At 52.1% G+C, this 12,393-nt stretch overlaps 1 protein-coding gene across 2 annotated transcripts in view; it reads right to left on the bottom strand.

Annotated features, from left to right (window-relative positions):
* The window catches only part of DPP6 (dipeptidyl peptidase like 6), a 772,268-nt gene that overhangs the window by 81,983 nt on the left and 677,892 nt on the right, over positions 1–12,393 (bottom strand). For both annotated transcript variants that reach the window (XM_060021180.1, XM_060021181.1), the window contains exons 13-16: positions 9,016–9,123; positions 6,944–7,035; positions 6,231–6,278; positions 4,457–4,575 (exon numbers count right to left, since the gene is read on the bottom strand). In XM_060021180.1, coding sequence (XP_059877163.1) covers positions 4,457–4,575; positions 6,231–6,278; positions 6,944–7,035; positions 9,016–9,123 — 367 coding nt within the window. The remainder of the gene's footprint in view (positions 1–4,456; positions 4,576–6,230; positions 6,279–6,943; positions 7,036–9,015; positions 9,124–12,393) is intronic.

Below are 12,393 nucleotides of genomic sequence, written 5' to 3'. Positions count from 1 at the left end.
AAAAGGGAATATGAACGTCAAGTATTATACCGTAAGAATGTACTTTTCAAATCGTAAGAAGCTGGACAAATATTAGGTAGCTCTGTTACCCATCTCCCAGGGTCATTGAGACCAACTAGGCATGTAAACAACGGCTTACTGGTACACCCCAGAATAGATATGATTTCATTATAAAATGTTATGTCATAATACAATCTTTAGGATGCAGCTGGCTTCACTGCCAGACCCCAGAGATCTGGAAAGGAACCTAAACCTCTATATTAAATAGGTAAGTGAGTTTCCACGAGGTTCTACTGAATATGGTTTACATGTGTCTCTTATGCAAGTATCTGGTGATCACCTAAAACCCATGCCGTTTAGATACAAATATTGACACAGATAGATGGGATCTGGCTACGTAATGAGTGGATACGAGCATTACAAACATTTCCGAGTCTTTACTTACCTATATTCTATTTTAATCTCTGTTTAATCTAGCAGTGTGCAAAGGTATAAAAATAATGTATGTATTTTTAAGTGGTCGCATACTTAATAAAAATTATGAACTTGAAAATTATAAAAAAATATAAAAGTGGCAAGCTTTGAGAAACCACAGAAGAAATGTTAATGAAAAATTAGAGAAGAAAGTACATGATGATTAAGACTAAATGAAACGCTACAGTGATGAGGAAGGACAAGACATACTACAGCAGAGCAACTGGACATTAAGAGAAAAACAATACACCAGAGGTCTAATTAAACACAAGTACCGACTGCAAGCAGTTGATGAGCTATAATCCACTATGACGACGTTACAACACTGAGCAGTACAGTGTAAGCTAAGGGGACAGATCCACATCAGATAAACCTACCAGAAACGATCATAATAGAAGGTCCACGGGAAGGAGGAAGAAGGACTAAGTTTATACGGGGCTGTCACAATTTCACATCTGCTATGATACCTAGCCCTTATGTCCTAATGTGCTGTGGGCCTGCGTCTGCTCTGATTGGGCCTCTGTTTCAGCTGGTTGGGGTCCACCTTGCCCTAGTTATTAAATCCTTTGACCATAATCTCTGCCCAAGCCGAATATCTGTAGTTCCCTTCATGACAGGCCAAACAATTTTGAGTGCGGGAGCACTCACAGATTTTCCTTTCCCTAACTGACCACAGAGAATCGTCCAGTTGCCCCTACATTTTCCCTCAGCCTAAAAAGGAGGGATTCTTGTTGTTGCTGTTATTCTGGTTGCATCTGAGAGGGCAGGTTAATACCCACGATAAAGTTCTGCAGGAGGAGGAAAAGTGAAACGGTGGTCCAAGGCTTTCAACAGTCTCAGAGCAGCTTTGGGACGTGAGAGAAATAAACAGGAGGGGACATGGAGTTTAATAAACGTTGCTGTGAGCTACACACCGGGGTCTACATTTACATCTACTGAGAAATGTGGGAAAATAAAATTCTTTTTGGATCGTAAATCGGCCTCTTACATGCATGCATCCACGAAGTGACCGCGATTCGCAGGCTGCAAAGACCCCTCCACACGACGACCTCTGCCGTTTCTCACTTCTCTTTCTCACTTGCACTTTTGCCCCTCTGGGCTGCGTTTCACATTCTGACCCTACCCACACCTTTATCTGAAGCTTTCCTCAAGGCTTCTTCACCAACAAAACACCCCAAGCAATCCAACCGGGTGTGTAATCACTTCTTTGAAATGTCATTAAACCCACCCTCGCATCCCCAGCGGCTGTTCCCCCCAGTGTCTACGGTGTGAACTGGGTGTCCGCTCAGCTCTCACCGCAGGAGCAGGATTTGAATTCAGGGTGTGCTAAGGCACTTACTGCTGTAACTGTGTCCAGGCCGCAGCCGTAAACCGTAAAGTTGGCTGCTTCAGTCACCTCATCCATTCTGCGGTCTTTGTAAATTTACGTCTTTTTAGAAAATCCCTTTTTAAAAATCAGGTTTTGATTAGGTTTTAGGGGAAAGGTTGATTTGGGCATACAAGTTACATTAGCCAGAAAATAGGTTACTAATAGAAAAAATTTTAAAAAGCAGTTTTGTAGGAAAGAGGGCTAGTTTATGTTTATCTTAAGAGGCAACAGGCTAAATCTTTTTTTTTTTTTTTTTTTTTTTTTGTGGTACACGGGCCTCTCCCTGCTGTGGCCCCTCTCGTTGCGGAGCACAGGCTCCGGACGCACAGGCTCAGCAGCCATGGCCCACGGGCCCAGCCGCTCCACGGCACATGGGATCTTCCCGGACCGGGGCACGAACCCGTGTCCCCTGCAACAACAGGTGGACTCTCAACCACTGCACCACCAGGGAAGCCCTAGGCTAAATCTTTAAATAGGTTTTAAATGATTCAGAAAATCCTGAGGTGGCAACTCCATGATCAATTAAGAGTTAAGTTTCTTAATAAAATGGAGCAGGGGATGGAGATCAGATCAGATGGTCTCTGAGGTCTCCTATCCTGCAAATTCCATGAATCTGTTCCATTACTAGTGGACCCAGGCATTTGTGGGGAGGGGCGCCCCATCCTTCTGAAGCTGAGATCACGGTGGTCTCAGGGGCTGAGTCATGTCTGTGACCTGGGATGTGGCCGTACGTGTCCTCTGCTTCTGTTTTCCTTCACAGTGACAACTGAGGACCTATCTCTTCACACAAAATATCCGAGACCACACAATACAAGCAGCTTTATAAAGAGAAAATGTCCTCAGACTGGCTGGGACACAAACATAGAAAGAAATGTTATCTCCCCCAGGATGGAACGCTTGCAGGATGGGAAACCTGCACATGAACGACTGTTCAGCGATCTCCACGCACACTGTCCAAGTGGCCTCCCAACATGGGCGCCATTTTTACATCCACCGCATGGAATGGGAGCTTCCCTGCCTGAACCCAGGGCCACAGATGTCCTGGAAGAACCTTTCAATTTCAACCCTGGGCTAGAGTCTGTGGAAACTGGACAACAGAAGGCTGCCGTCCTCAGAACGAGGCCATTCCCACTAAACTCTGGAGTGAGAAGACCCTGCAGAGCTTAGCAGGAGCTAAGGGAAGCAGAGAAAGAATCTGTTGATAGATAAGAGGCTGGGTTCTGTGAAAGATGACGATGGAGCAAATACTAGTGAACGTTAGTAAGAACCCAAGAACGAGATCCAAATCGTGACCGCCTCGGCCAGTTACAACACGGACCTTGAGGCCCCCAGCTTACTCTCTGCCTCGTATTTAAACCTATTTAAACCTATTTCTGGTACGTGATGTCTGCCCTTGTTTAGAGACCTTCCTTGAGGGAGGTTCTGTCACCTTTCCCACCCAACCATTCTTTCTAGGACCTTCTAAAGTTCTTCTTTAGATTGACTTCAATTTCCCCTTCGGTATCTCATCACTACCTTCTGCACTGTAAAGCCACCTCCTCCTTCGACAGGTAAGACTTCAGATTTCTGACCCTGCAGCTCCTGTCAGGCTGCTGTCTCTTTCCCCTAGCGGGTCTGCTCACCACAGTTCCCAATCTCTGAGCTCTATACACCTCCTCACTTCCCCAACGTGTAATATCATGAAGGTCGTGCCCTGGGGCAACAGGTCTTGCTGGCAAAGGAGGAGTCTGGTAAGATGAGCTTCAAGGGGACTGGGGGCTACTGCTGCATTTCAGAACTGCCCCGACCCCCCAACACACACTTCTCTCCCATCACATTATCCTAGGAGAATGTCTGGGACTGAGCTTGGTGAGGAGGGGCTGAGATTTTGGATGACAACGCTGATAAAAAGAGGCTGAGGTCCCGAGCAACTGAGTGGCTATCAAAGGCTATCAAAGGCAGTCTGATAAAGATTCTTCAGTCGTTCCGGTGTCGGCCTGTCTCTGCCCGTGGTGTACTCTCACCCCTGGAGATTATCTCAGTAGATCAAGCTCTTCTCTGAGATGTATTTCGCTACAACCAATTTATTATTTCTCACCTTTCCGTGGGCTCCTATCTTTTCAAGACATGAGGACAAGATGCAAAGGTATTTCTTTGTGTCCACGATGGGACTTGGTCTACTCTTTTGTATATGCTGACTGGTGTGATTAAGAACTTTCTAAAGTTTGGAATAAATCATCCATGAATTCAGTGGTAGGAAAAGAATTTTTTCCCGTCTGAATCTTCTTTTATATTATCTCAATCCTTACATATGCTGAAGAATTTCTGAAATTGTTTCGCCACCTTTACAGGTGGCCTATGTCCATCAACGTGTAAGATACACATTTTTTAAAGGAAAATGTAGGTGAACTTTGGGGTTAACCGGCACAGCATGTAGAAAGCACTCTGGTAAGCTGCAACCCTTTATAAGATGTAAAATACCAGTAACACACCTGGCAGAGGTGATGCACGAAGGCTGCTCCTGCGAGCGCCGACGTCCCCAGCTAGGCGGCCCTACCTGTCCCGGGATCGCGGAGCTTCTGCCGGGTCCCAGGGGCGCCTTCGAAAGAGGTGTCACTCGGTGGCAGAACTCACCTTCGCACTTGAGCAGGAAGAAGTCGGCGCTGGGGCTGAAAGAGGCGCTGAAGTAGGCGCAGTTGTCCACCAGGTCGCAGGACAGGCACTGCCTGTTGAAGCTGCCCACTGTGTTGGCGCTGCAGGGACAGGGAGCGGGCGGGGCTGTCACCAGGGGCGAGACCCTCGGCTCCGGCCCCCGCGCCCAGCACGCTGGCTTCTCTCCCGCGCGGTCATCTGGGGACCATCCTCCCACCTGTCTCCCTGCTGGCACACCTCGAGTGCTGGCTCTGCTGTCACCCTCCCACGGGGCCATCCTAAGGGCTGCCCACCCCCAACCCACCAGGAGCGCTCAGCATGGCTGCTTCCTGGGAGTCATGCAGGCCCAGGCGTGTCCTGGTGGGAGTGTCGGGTGTGGGGTATTATTTCTAGTGCCTCATCCCTCTGAGCAGGCGACTAGCACTTTAGGAACAGAAGCTACGTGTTCTGGATCTTTCACTCCCCTCAGAGCACCTGCCGCCGGGACAGGACAGGGCAGGGGCTCCAGAAACAGCAGTGGTGGGGGGCTCCGGCCGCTGCCACGGCCGGTGAGGAGGTGCCGGGGGCGCTTCTCACCCCTTCAGGTGCCACCCAGGACTGCTCTGGTAAAGCACAGTTTCACGTCAAGAAGGCCTAACGTGTTTCCAGAAGCTATAAGATACCGAGGCATCTTCCAATAAACCTGGAAGAAGTCCAGGTCTGAGTGTGTGGCGTGGGAAGGCTGCTAACGTGAAAGCGGTCTACAAGAGTGAAGACGCTTCACGGGAGACAGGACAGGTCAGAGGAAGCGCAGGCGGCCGGCCTCCATCTCCTTGGCTAATTTGGTGACGGGACTGGTGGGATTATCCTGGTAGACAAGCAGAGATGAGCCGTCCACAGAGAGGAGCAGACCTGTGACGGCGTGGATTTGCCGGTTTCCTCTGCCTCCGAAAGGCAGTGCCTCTCTCCCTAGTGCAGCCCTTACTGTCAGCACAGGGGCCGGCGGACGGGAGGGCGGCCGTGCACCCGATGGGGCTTCCCCGACTCCCGGCGGTGGGGGAGGGGAGCCTGGCATCGGCTCCGTCCAGGCCACGAGGGCCACAACGCAGTAGTGTCCTCTTAGGTGGCCCTCGTGTGTGGGGCAGGAACCAGCTGCCCCCTCCTTCCCGTCTGGAGAGCAAAGCGGTGGAGGTGACAGTGCCTCACGCCCTCCTCCGCTTTACTGGCAGAAAGCTCCTCGGGAGAACCCACTTCAGAAGCACGAGTTCTCCCTGGTGAGAACGGGAACTGGGGCGGGGGGCAGGCCACGAGGTTTATGCTGAAGGCGGACGGACCCTGGAGAACACCTTGTCCTCTGCAGGATGCAGAGGCCAGCCCTGCTCCGCCCCCTTTGAGACTGCGGAACTCAGCCAGCGCCCACGTGGAGGAGGCCAGGGCAGTAGGGCCAACCCCACCCCAGTCCACCCGTACATTCCCAAACCCCAGTTCCCTCCTGTGAAACCCCGGCCAAGAGTGATCCTTCCAAGTTCAGCTTCGACTAAAGTGAAAGGAAAGGCTGTCAGACGTCTCCCGAGGGAGAGACTCAGTCTGGCAAAAGCAGAAGACTATGATAATGCCTCCAATGTGGGGGCCTCAGCACCTGCGGTTATTTCTCCCCAGCCTGCGTCACGTGTGCTGGCGCCTCTCTCTGCTGCCCCCCGTGTACTGCTGATGGTGTGACTCTGGAACGCGAAGCCTCTGGCGGGAGACCGCCGTGCGCGGGGGTCGGGGGACGCACCTGTACAGCTGGCGTCTCCTCGGCAGGTCCTCCGTGCTGAGGAAGTAGCTGCAAAGACCAGCAGGCGCACGGCAGTTAGCTGGCTGCGGGGCAGGTGTTTCTGCGCGCCAGGCTCGGCCTCCGCAGACCTCCCCGAGGACGCGCTGCTCAGGGTCCACAGAGAGAACGTTCCCGCCCGGGGCCAGCTCCACGCTGGACGCAAAGGCTGATCCCGTGACTCGGTGGCCCGTGCCCGCCCGGGACCCCTGTGTGGGAACCCTGGCTCCCACGGGGACTCCCCCACTGCCTGAGCTGAACACTAGCTCTTCCTGCCACTGACCACACAGCCTGGAGGAAGGCACTTGACCTCTTTCAGCCTTGGCCCTACTTCTCTGAGAAGCGGGGAAAGCAGTGAACCTGCACCAGGACAGGAGCGGCTGTCCTGAACGAGGCCAGGCTCACGACGCACTGGGCTCACAGCGCCCTTGGGTCCCGCCCGGAACCAGCAAAGGCTCAGCCACCCCGCACGGCCACCGTCTCAGCCACAGGACTGGCTGCAGGCCCGACGTCCTCACGGGGACCTCGAGACGTGGGACGTGGGGTGGTCGGGCGGGAATCTGAGGGCGCACTTTCGTGAAGAAACTAGGGCCTCGGGGCGCTGCCCAAGAGGGAGAGTGCTGAGCACCGTGTGAGGGGAGGAGAACACAGAGAGGCGGCCCCACACGCGCACTCACATCTTACTCCGCGTCTCGTCGTAGGCCAGGATCTTGGTCACGTCCCAGTCCCCGGAGGTGATGGACTGGATGTTGTCGTTGCTGCTGTTAGGCTGGAACACAGATGGGACACGGGGTGGGGTGGGGCTGGGCCTAGCCTCGCGTCTCGGCCCGGGCCCTCGGACACAGGCTGACCACCCTCGGGCCGCAGCCCCACCCCTTCTCTGAGTGCCCGCCTGGAGGGGCAGCGCCCGCGGCTGCCCTGCGATCAACCAGCACCCGGACCAGCAGCAACTCCCACCGTGAGCTCCGTGTCTTAAGCGTCAGTGCTTCACACGCTGCTGACACTGTTCCTTCACCGCCTGTAAATCTGATCAGCAGGTCAGTATCACAGGGGGACGAGGAGGGACGAAAGAGAAATATGGAGGGGTGGATGAGACATGGCAAGGAAACAGAGAAAGAATAAAGAAAGGATGGGAAGGAGGGAAGGTAGGAAAGAAGGAAGGAAGGGAGGGATGAGGGAGGGAGGGAGGAAGAAACCCCCCTGGGTCTTCCTCATTCTCCCCCGTTCTTCACAAGGATGGCTTGAAACCGTTTATTGCGTGTTGTGCGTTTGCACACACTGTCTCTCCCTAAGTGCCTCCCAGAGCAGAAGAGTTATGACAACACATCACAACAGAAGGAGAAAGACGTGACCATTCCAACAGGAACGGGCTGTGAGATGCTGAGGCATGAGCCACAGGCCGGCTGTTCCAAGGGCGGGTGCCCCGGGCATGGGTGCAACGCGAATGCTGTTAAATCAGGCACGGGGCCCGAGGCTCACACTGTGGGGCATGGGGACCCCAGAAATGGCCTCGGGAGAAGGGAGAGCCTGTGCAGGCAGGACCAGGCGGGAGAAGTGGGCTGCCAGGGGTTCCGGAGGGCAGTGGGGGCCGAGGGGCTCCTGGGGAGGTGCCCCCAGAGGGGGGGCCCTGCCCCTGCTGGATGACTAATGGGTCCTCAGCCCATGCTGGTCACAGGGGTGAATCCGAGATGGGCTGAAGGGAACACCCCAGCATTTTAAGTCTTGACTGAAGTGATCCCAAATGAGAAGCCAGGAATCCGGGGCCACAGCACCCAGGCCTTAGGAGTAAGAGCTGAATGTCAGCCCGTCTGCAGACGTTCTGGAAGCCATGCAGTAAGTGGCTTGAAAACGAAAACATCCGTATCTGAGTCTCTGAGTCAAAGTGGTCCCTGTCCTGGAGCCACAGCCGAGCTTCCGTTCCTGTTCTATCAGAGCTGCTCCGTGTGGGGCGCTCTGGGAATTCTGCTTTGGAGATTCGCCTTCTGGGGCGTGCCATGAATATAAATCTTCTACTTTATATCCACAGAATATTTTTGATAACTTTTTTAAAAATAAAATTTTATTCACATGCCCTGATCTCCTTAGACTCTGCTTCAACATGGAAGCCCCACTGACTGAGGCCGAGGGCAGTGCTGATGGGAGGCCCGCAGCCCCTCACCTTCCTCCTAAGGGCAGGGTTCCCTGAGTGCAGCTCCGGGGTCCCACCCCGTGGGGAGGGGGCAGGGGTGCCCGCTCTGCAGGAGGTGGCATTCGCCAGGCTGTCTGCTCTTTCCAAACGCACCTATATTCAGCTCCCACATTCCCTGCTCAGCGATGCTCTGCTCTTATCCTGTGGCTGCAGCATAGGGAACGGCAGTGCATCTGGCTGACCATGGAGGTGGGATGCCCTGGGGCCACGAGGACACTGTGCCCGGCCCCCAGGACCCAGAAGAGGGAGGAAAGGCCAAAGCGGGCGGACTGACAAAGCGGTCTACACACACGTGTCCTGTGCTCAGACCCAGCAATGCACCCAGTGTCCTCTGATATCGTCAGAAGTGTCATTCGTATTTTTGAGCATTACAGGAGGCACGAACGCCACCCCTGCCCAGTCAGGACGGGTGGCTCATGAAGGCCCCGTCCGTCCCCACGTGGGGACCCGCCTTCCAGTTTCAGGGCCTGGCTTACCCCAGGGAGCACTTAGCTCCCCTGCTGAGGCGGGGGGAAGGCCCCCAGGGCACGCCCTAGCAGAGCAGGAAACTAGGGAGCTTACCTGGGAGGAGGACACCATGATGTGGTAGAACTTCCCCTGCCCCCCCTGCGGGATCGCTCGGACAAAGAAGAACTTCCGGCCGTCCTTGGAGAACACTGGCTCTTCATTCTGCGGACGAAAGCCATCGATTAAGTCTACAGACTGTTTTGAAGGGGTTGAACCAGGATAAACTACATTTTGAGATACACTTTCCATGTAATTGCCAATGAGAGATGCAGTTGAAAGGCTAAAGGCTGTGTGGGGCCTTTTCTCTCCTTGGGAATCACGAGTCAAGCCTCCAGTTTCCTAAGAAAATAATGAGAAATTCAGAGGCAACTGCCTAAGCAGAGGCGGACACACAGGCGTCCCCTGGTTCACAGGACACCCAGCTCACCAAGCCGAACAGGAACTCAGCACTAAAAAAGTGCAGGGCTGGGCTCCCCGCTTACCTGTGGCCCCTGCAAAATTCTCCAGGGGCATTTGTTTTTAAACCATTTTTAAAAACTGAAACATAGTTGATTTACAATGTTGTGTTAGCTTCAGGCGTACAGTAAAGTGATTCAGTTATATATATATATATTTTTTCAGATTCTCTTCCATTATAGGTTATTACAAGACAGTTCCCTGTGCTATACAGCAGATCCTTGTTGTTTATTTATTTTATACATAGTAGTGTGTGTATATTAATCCCAAATCTCTAATTTATCTCCCCCCCAACCACGCTATCTCCTCTGGTAACCATAAGTTTGTTTTCTATGTCTGTGAGTCTATTTCTGTTTTGTAAATAAGTTCATTTATATCACCAGGGGTGTTTACTATCTATCGTAATTCTGAACAATCACAAACGTGATTTTGCCTAAAAATGAATTCTAGTCTTTCCATCCTGTCTTTTGTTCTTTTATTTAATAAAATCCACCTCATACTGAATAGCCCACCAAGGAGACAAGAGAAAAGAAAGAAAGAAACCCCCAGCAGACAAGGACAGATCCTGCACGTTCTACGACGGAGGTGAGAGCACACGCTGTTCCCAGGGACTCACTGTGCGTATTACGCGGCTTCTAACGAGAAGGAAGTTCCACACGGGCACTTACTAGATGGCACGTGTCTGCTTGGACCTACTGCCACTGTTCCCTGGAAACAAAATCAGCGTTCCCAGTTTTCCCTGGGGGGAAGAATTCCAGGCTGCATTCACAGCCAGCGCCTGTAGCATGTTGCTGCATCTTGGCCTGGCCCTCACCCCCCAAGCTGAGAAGCCACCACTCAGCCCCCAGCCACCCCCTGTGGGTTGGCTGTCGCCTTAATAGGCAAGAGGGATCGGCGTCTCAGCCTCTAGGAAGCTCCAGCTTGAAAGTTTCCATCCGTGAACACCAATTAGTTGTGGCTACGATACACATTTTCTGATTCAAGGAGCTCCACGCTAACGTGAATGAGAACAAATGGTAAATAAACCCCAGCTGGCATGAGGAAAACTCATTTCCCTGCAGTGAATGAATACATGCAAATATGATACGCCCAGAGAAATAAACCAACATGTGATTAAAGTGACATTTAATCTTCATGAATATCTGCAGTAAAATGAAACCTTTAATCTGCAAATATTTATTTTTCTATTTAGTGCTGGAAGTATGGTATTTAAAAATAGAGGAAATGGAAAAATCAGCAGTAAATCTGGCTTTTTAAATGTACTTTCATTTGCCAACTTCAGGATGGATACCGCAATACTGCTTCCGTTTTCTGGGGAAACGTCTGTACTTTTGGCAGAGAAAAATACTATGAGTAAATGTAATAATTAATTCAGGCCTGAAACATTGCTTTTACACTGAGAAGGACTCAGGCATTGCAACGTCATCTTTACATGGATCCTGGGAACATTCCACAGCCGGCAGGTGAAGGACCAGCCTTTGAACCTCTCTGAGACTTGGTTTCTCATGTAGTAAATGTATATTTAGTGAAAAAGTACAATGACTTTTGACTAGGAGACCTGGATTTTAATCCTGGTTCTGACTTTCCTGGATTTGAGGAGAAGCGTTTCTAGCCCTCTGGGTAACAGGGCATTTATCGTACCAGGCCCTGCCTGGTTTCTCCACCTCCAATTGAGCAGATCTATGAAGAACGAGTCCTTTTTATTGGTGAAAGACTTTCTGTGAGCTGTTTGTAGACTTTCTGCCCATTCTTTCTATGGTTCAGATACATTCATCCGGTCAACCTCCCTGCCTGAATTTTGAAATCACAAAACCAAAATTCTGGTTAAAGAAGAAAGAGTGTCAGAAATTGACCTGCAGGAGTAACTCTTCAAACACAAAGATGGGTCCTGGGTTCCACCCCAAATGGCCTCGGGCCTGCAGGGCCCCTAGTGGACCTGCCCCAGGACCGACTTTGAAGGTCACAGCAGCAGTGATGGTGTGTGTGTGGGGGGGAGGGGCTGCCTATTTCTCCAGAGTATTCCCAGAGGAGAGGGAACTTAGTGGGTCTTCACCTTCTTTTTGTGGGCTCGTGGGGGATCTTTGAGGGGTTCACGCTGAGGCCTAGGAAGGAGACGGGAGGAAAAGACGGGGGGCAGGAACAGAGGCTCAGACCATAGCCCCAGGATGCCCTCGCCTACTCCCGTTCCCCTGGCAATGAGCACTCAGAAGACCCCATGATCATTGCGCCCTGGGTCTCCCCAGGGTCAGCAGAACCGTCCAGACCCCAGTCCTCTCCTCCTCTGATGCGGCCCTGGGCAGCGGGGGTGAGCCCTGTGGCCCCTGATGACATGCGTGAAGTGGCTGCCAGCAGCTTCCCCGGCGGCAGATGGCAGGTTGGCCTTAAATAAATTCCTAACTCGCCCCCCAGGACCTCGCAGGGTCGTGAAGGATGCAGGAACAAGACAGCTTATTTTTGAAAAAGAGGGTCCACAGATTCCTTTGTGAAAAATCTCTTCAAAAGGAACGTCATGAGAAACTGTTTGAAACTGGGTTTCCTACTGACCACGGCGCTGAAGGAACAGATGGAGACACGGGCTGAGCGGTGCTCGGCGAGGTGGGGCTCCGTGGGGTCCTGTGCCCGCCTTGGGGGTGGCTGGCACCCTGGGCCACTGTCTGGACTATGGATTTTTCAAAGGCTGTTTTAAAAATGTTAGCTGTTGCCTAATAAGTGCTTTAAAGTTTACATATTGAAAGTGTAAGAGTTATACTTTTACTTTCTGCTGGTTTTTAAGTGCTGACTTGATTTTGTTTGGAACGACCTGGTTTCCCAAATCCAGGCTGCCTATCCGGTGCTTGGCTGGTTTCTTAGGTGGGTGACAGGATGTGTGCTCTGAAAATACACAACAGTCTTGCCCACGGCGGTGTCTCTGTGTCCTGTCCGCAGAGCTTACGAGGACGACAGCTCGAGGCCCAGTGAGTGCCGGACAGGAAGGCA

This window comes from Delphinus delphis, chromosome 9 (assembly GCF_949987515.2).
Source record: "Delphinus delphis chromosome 9, mDelDel1.2, whole genome shotgun sequence".
Taxonomy (NCBI): domain Eukaryota; kingdom Metazoa; phylum Chordata; class Mammalia; order Artiodactyla; family Delphinidae; genus Delphinus; species Delphinus delphis.
The sequence above is the reverse complement of the archived record's forward strand: the minus strand, read 5'-3'. Positions and strand labels throughout refer to the sequence as shown.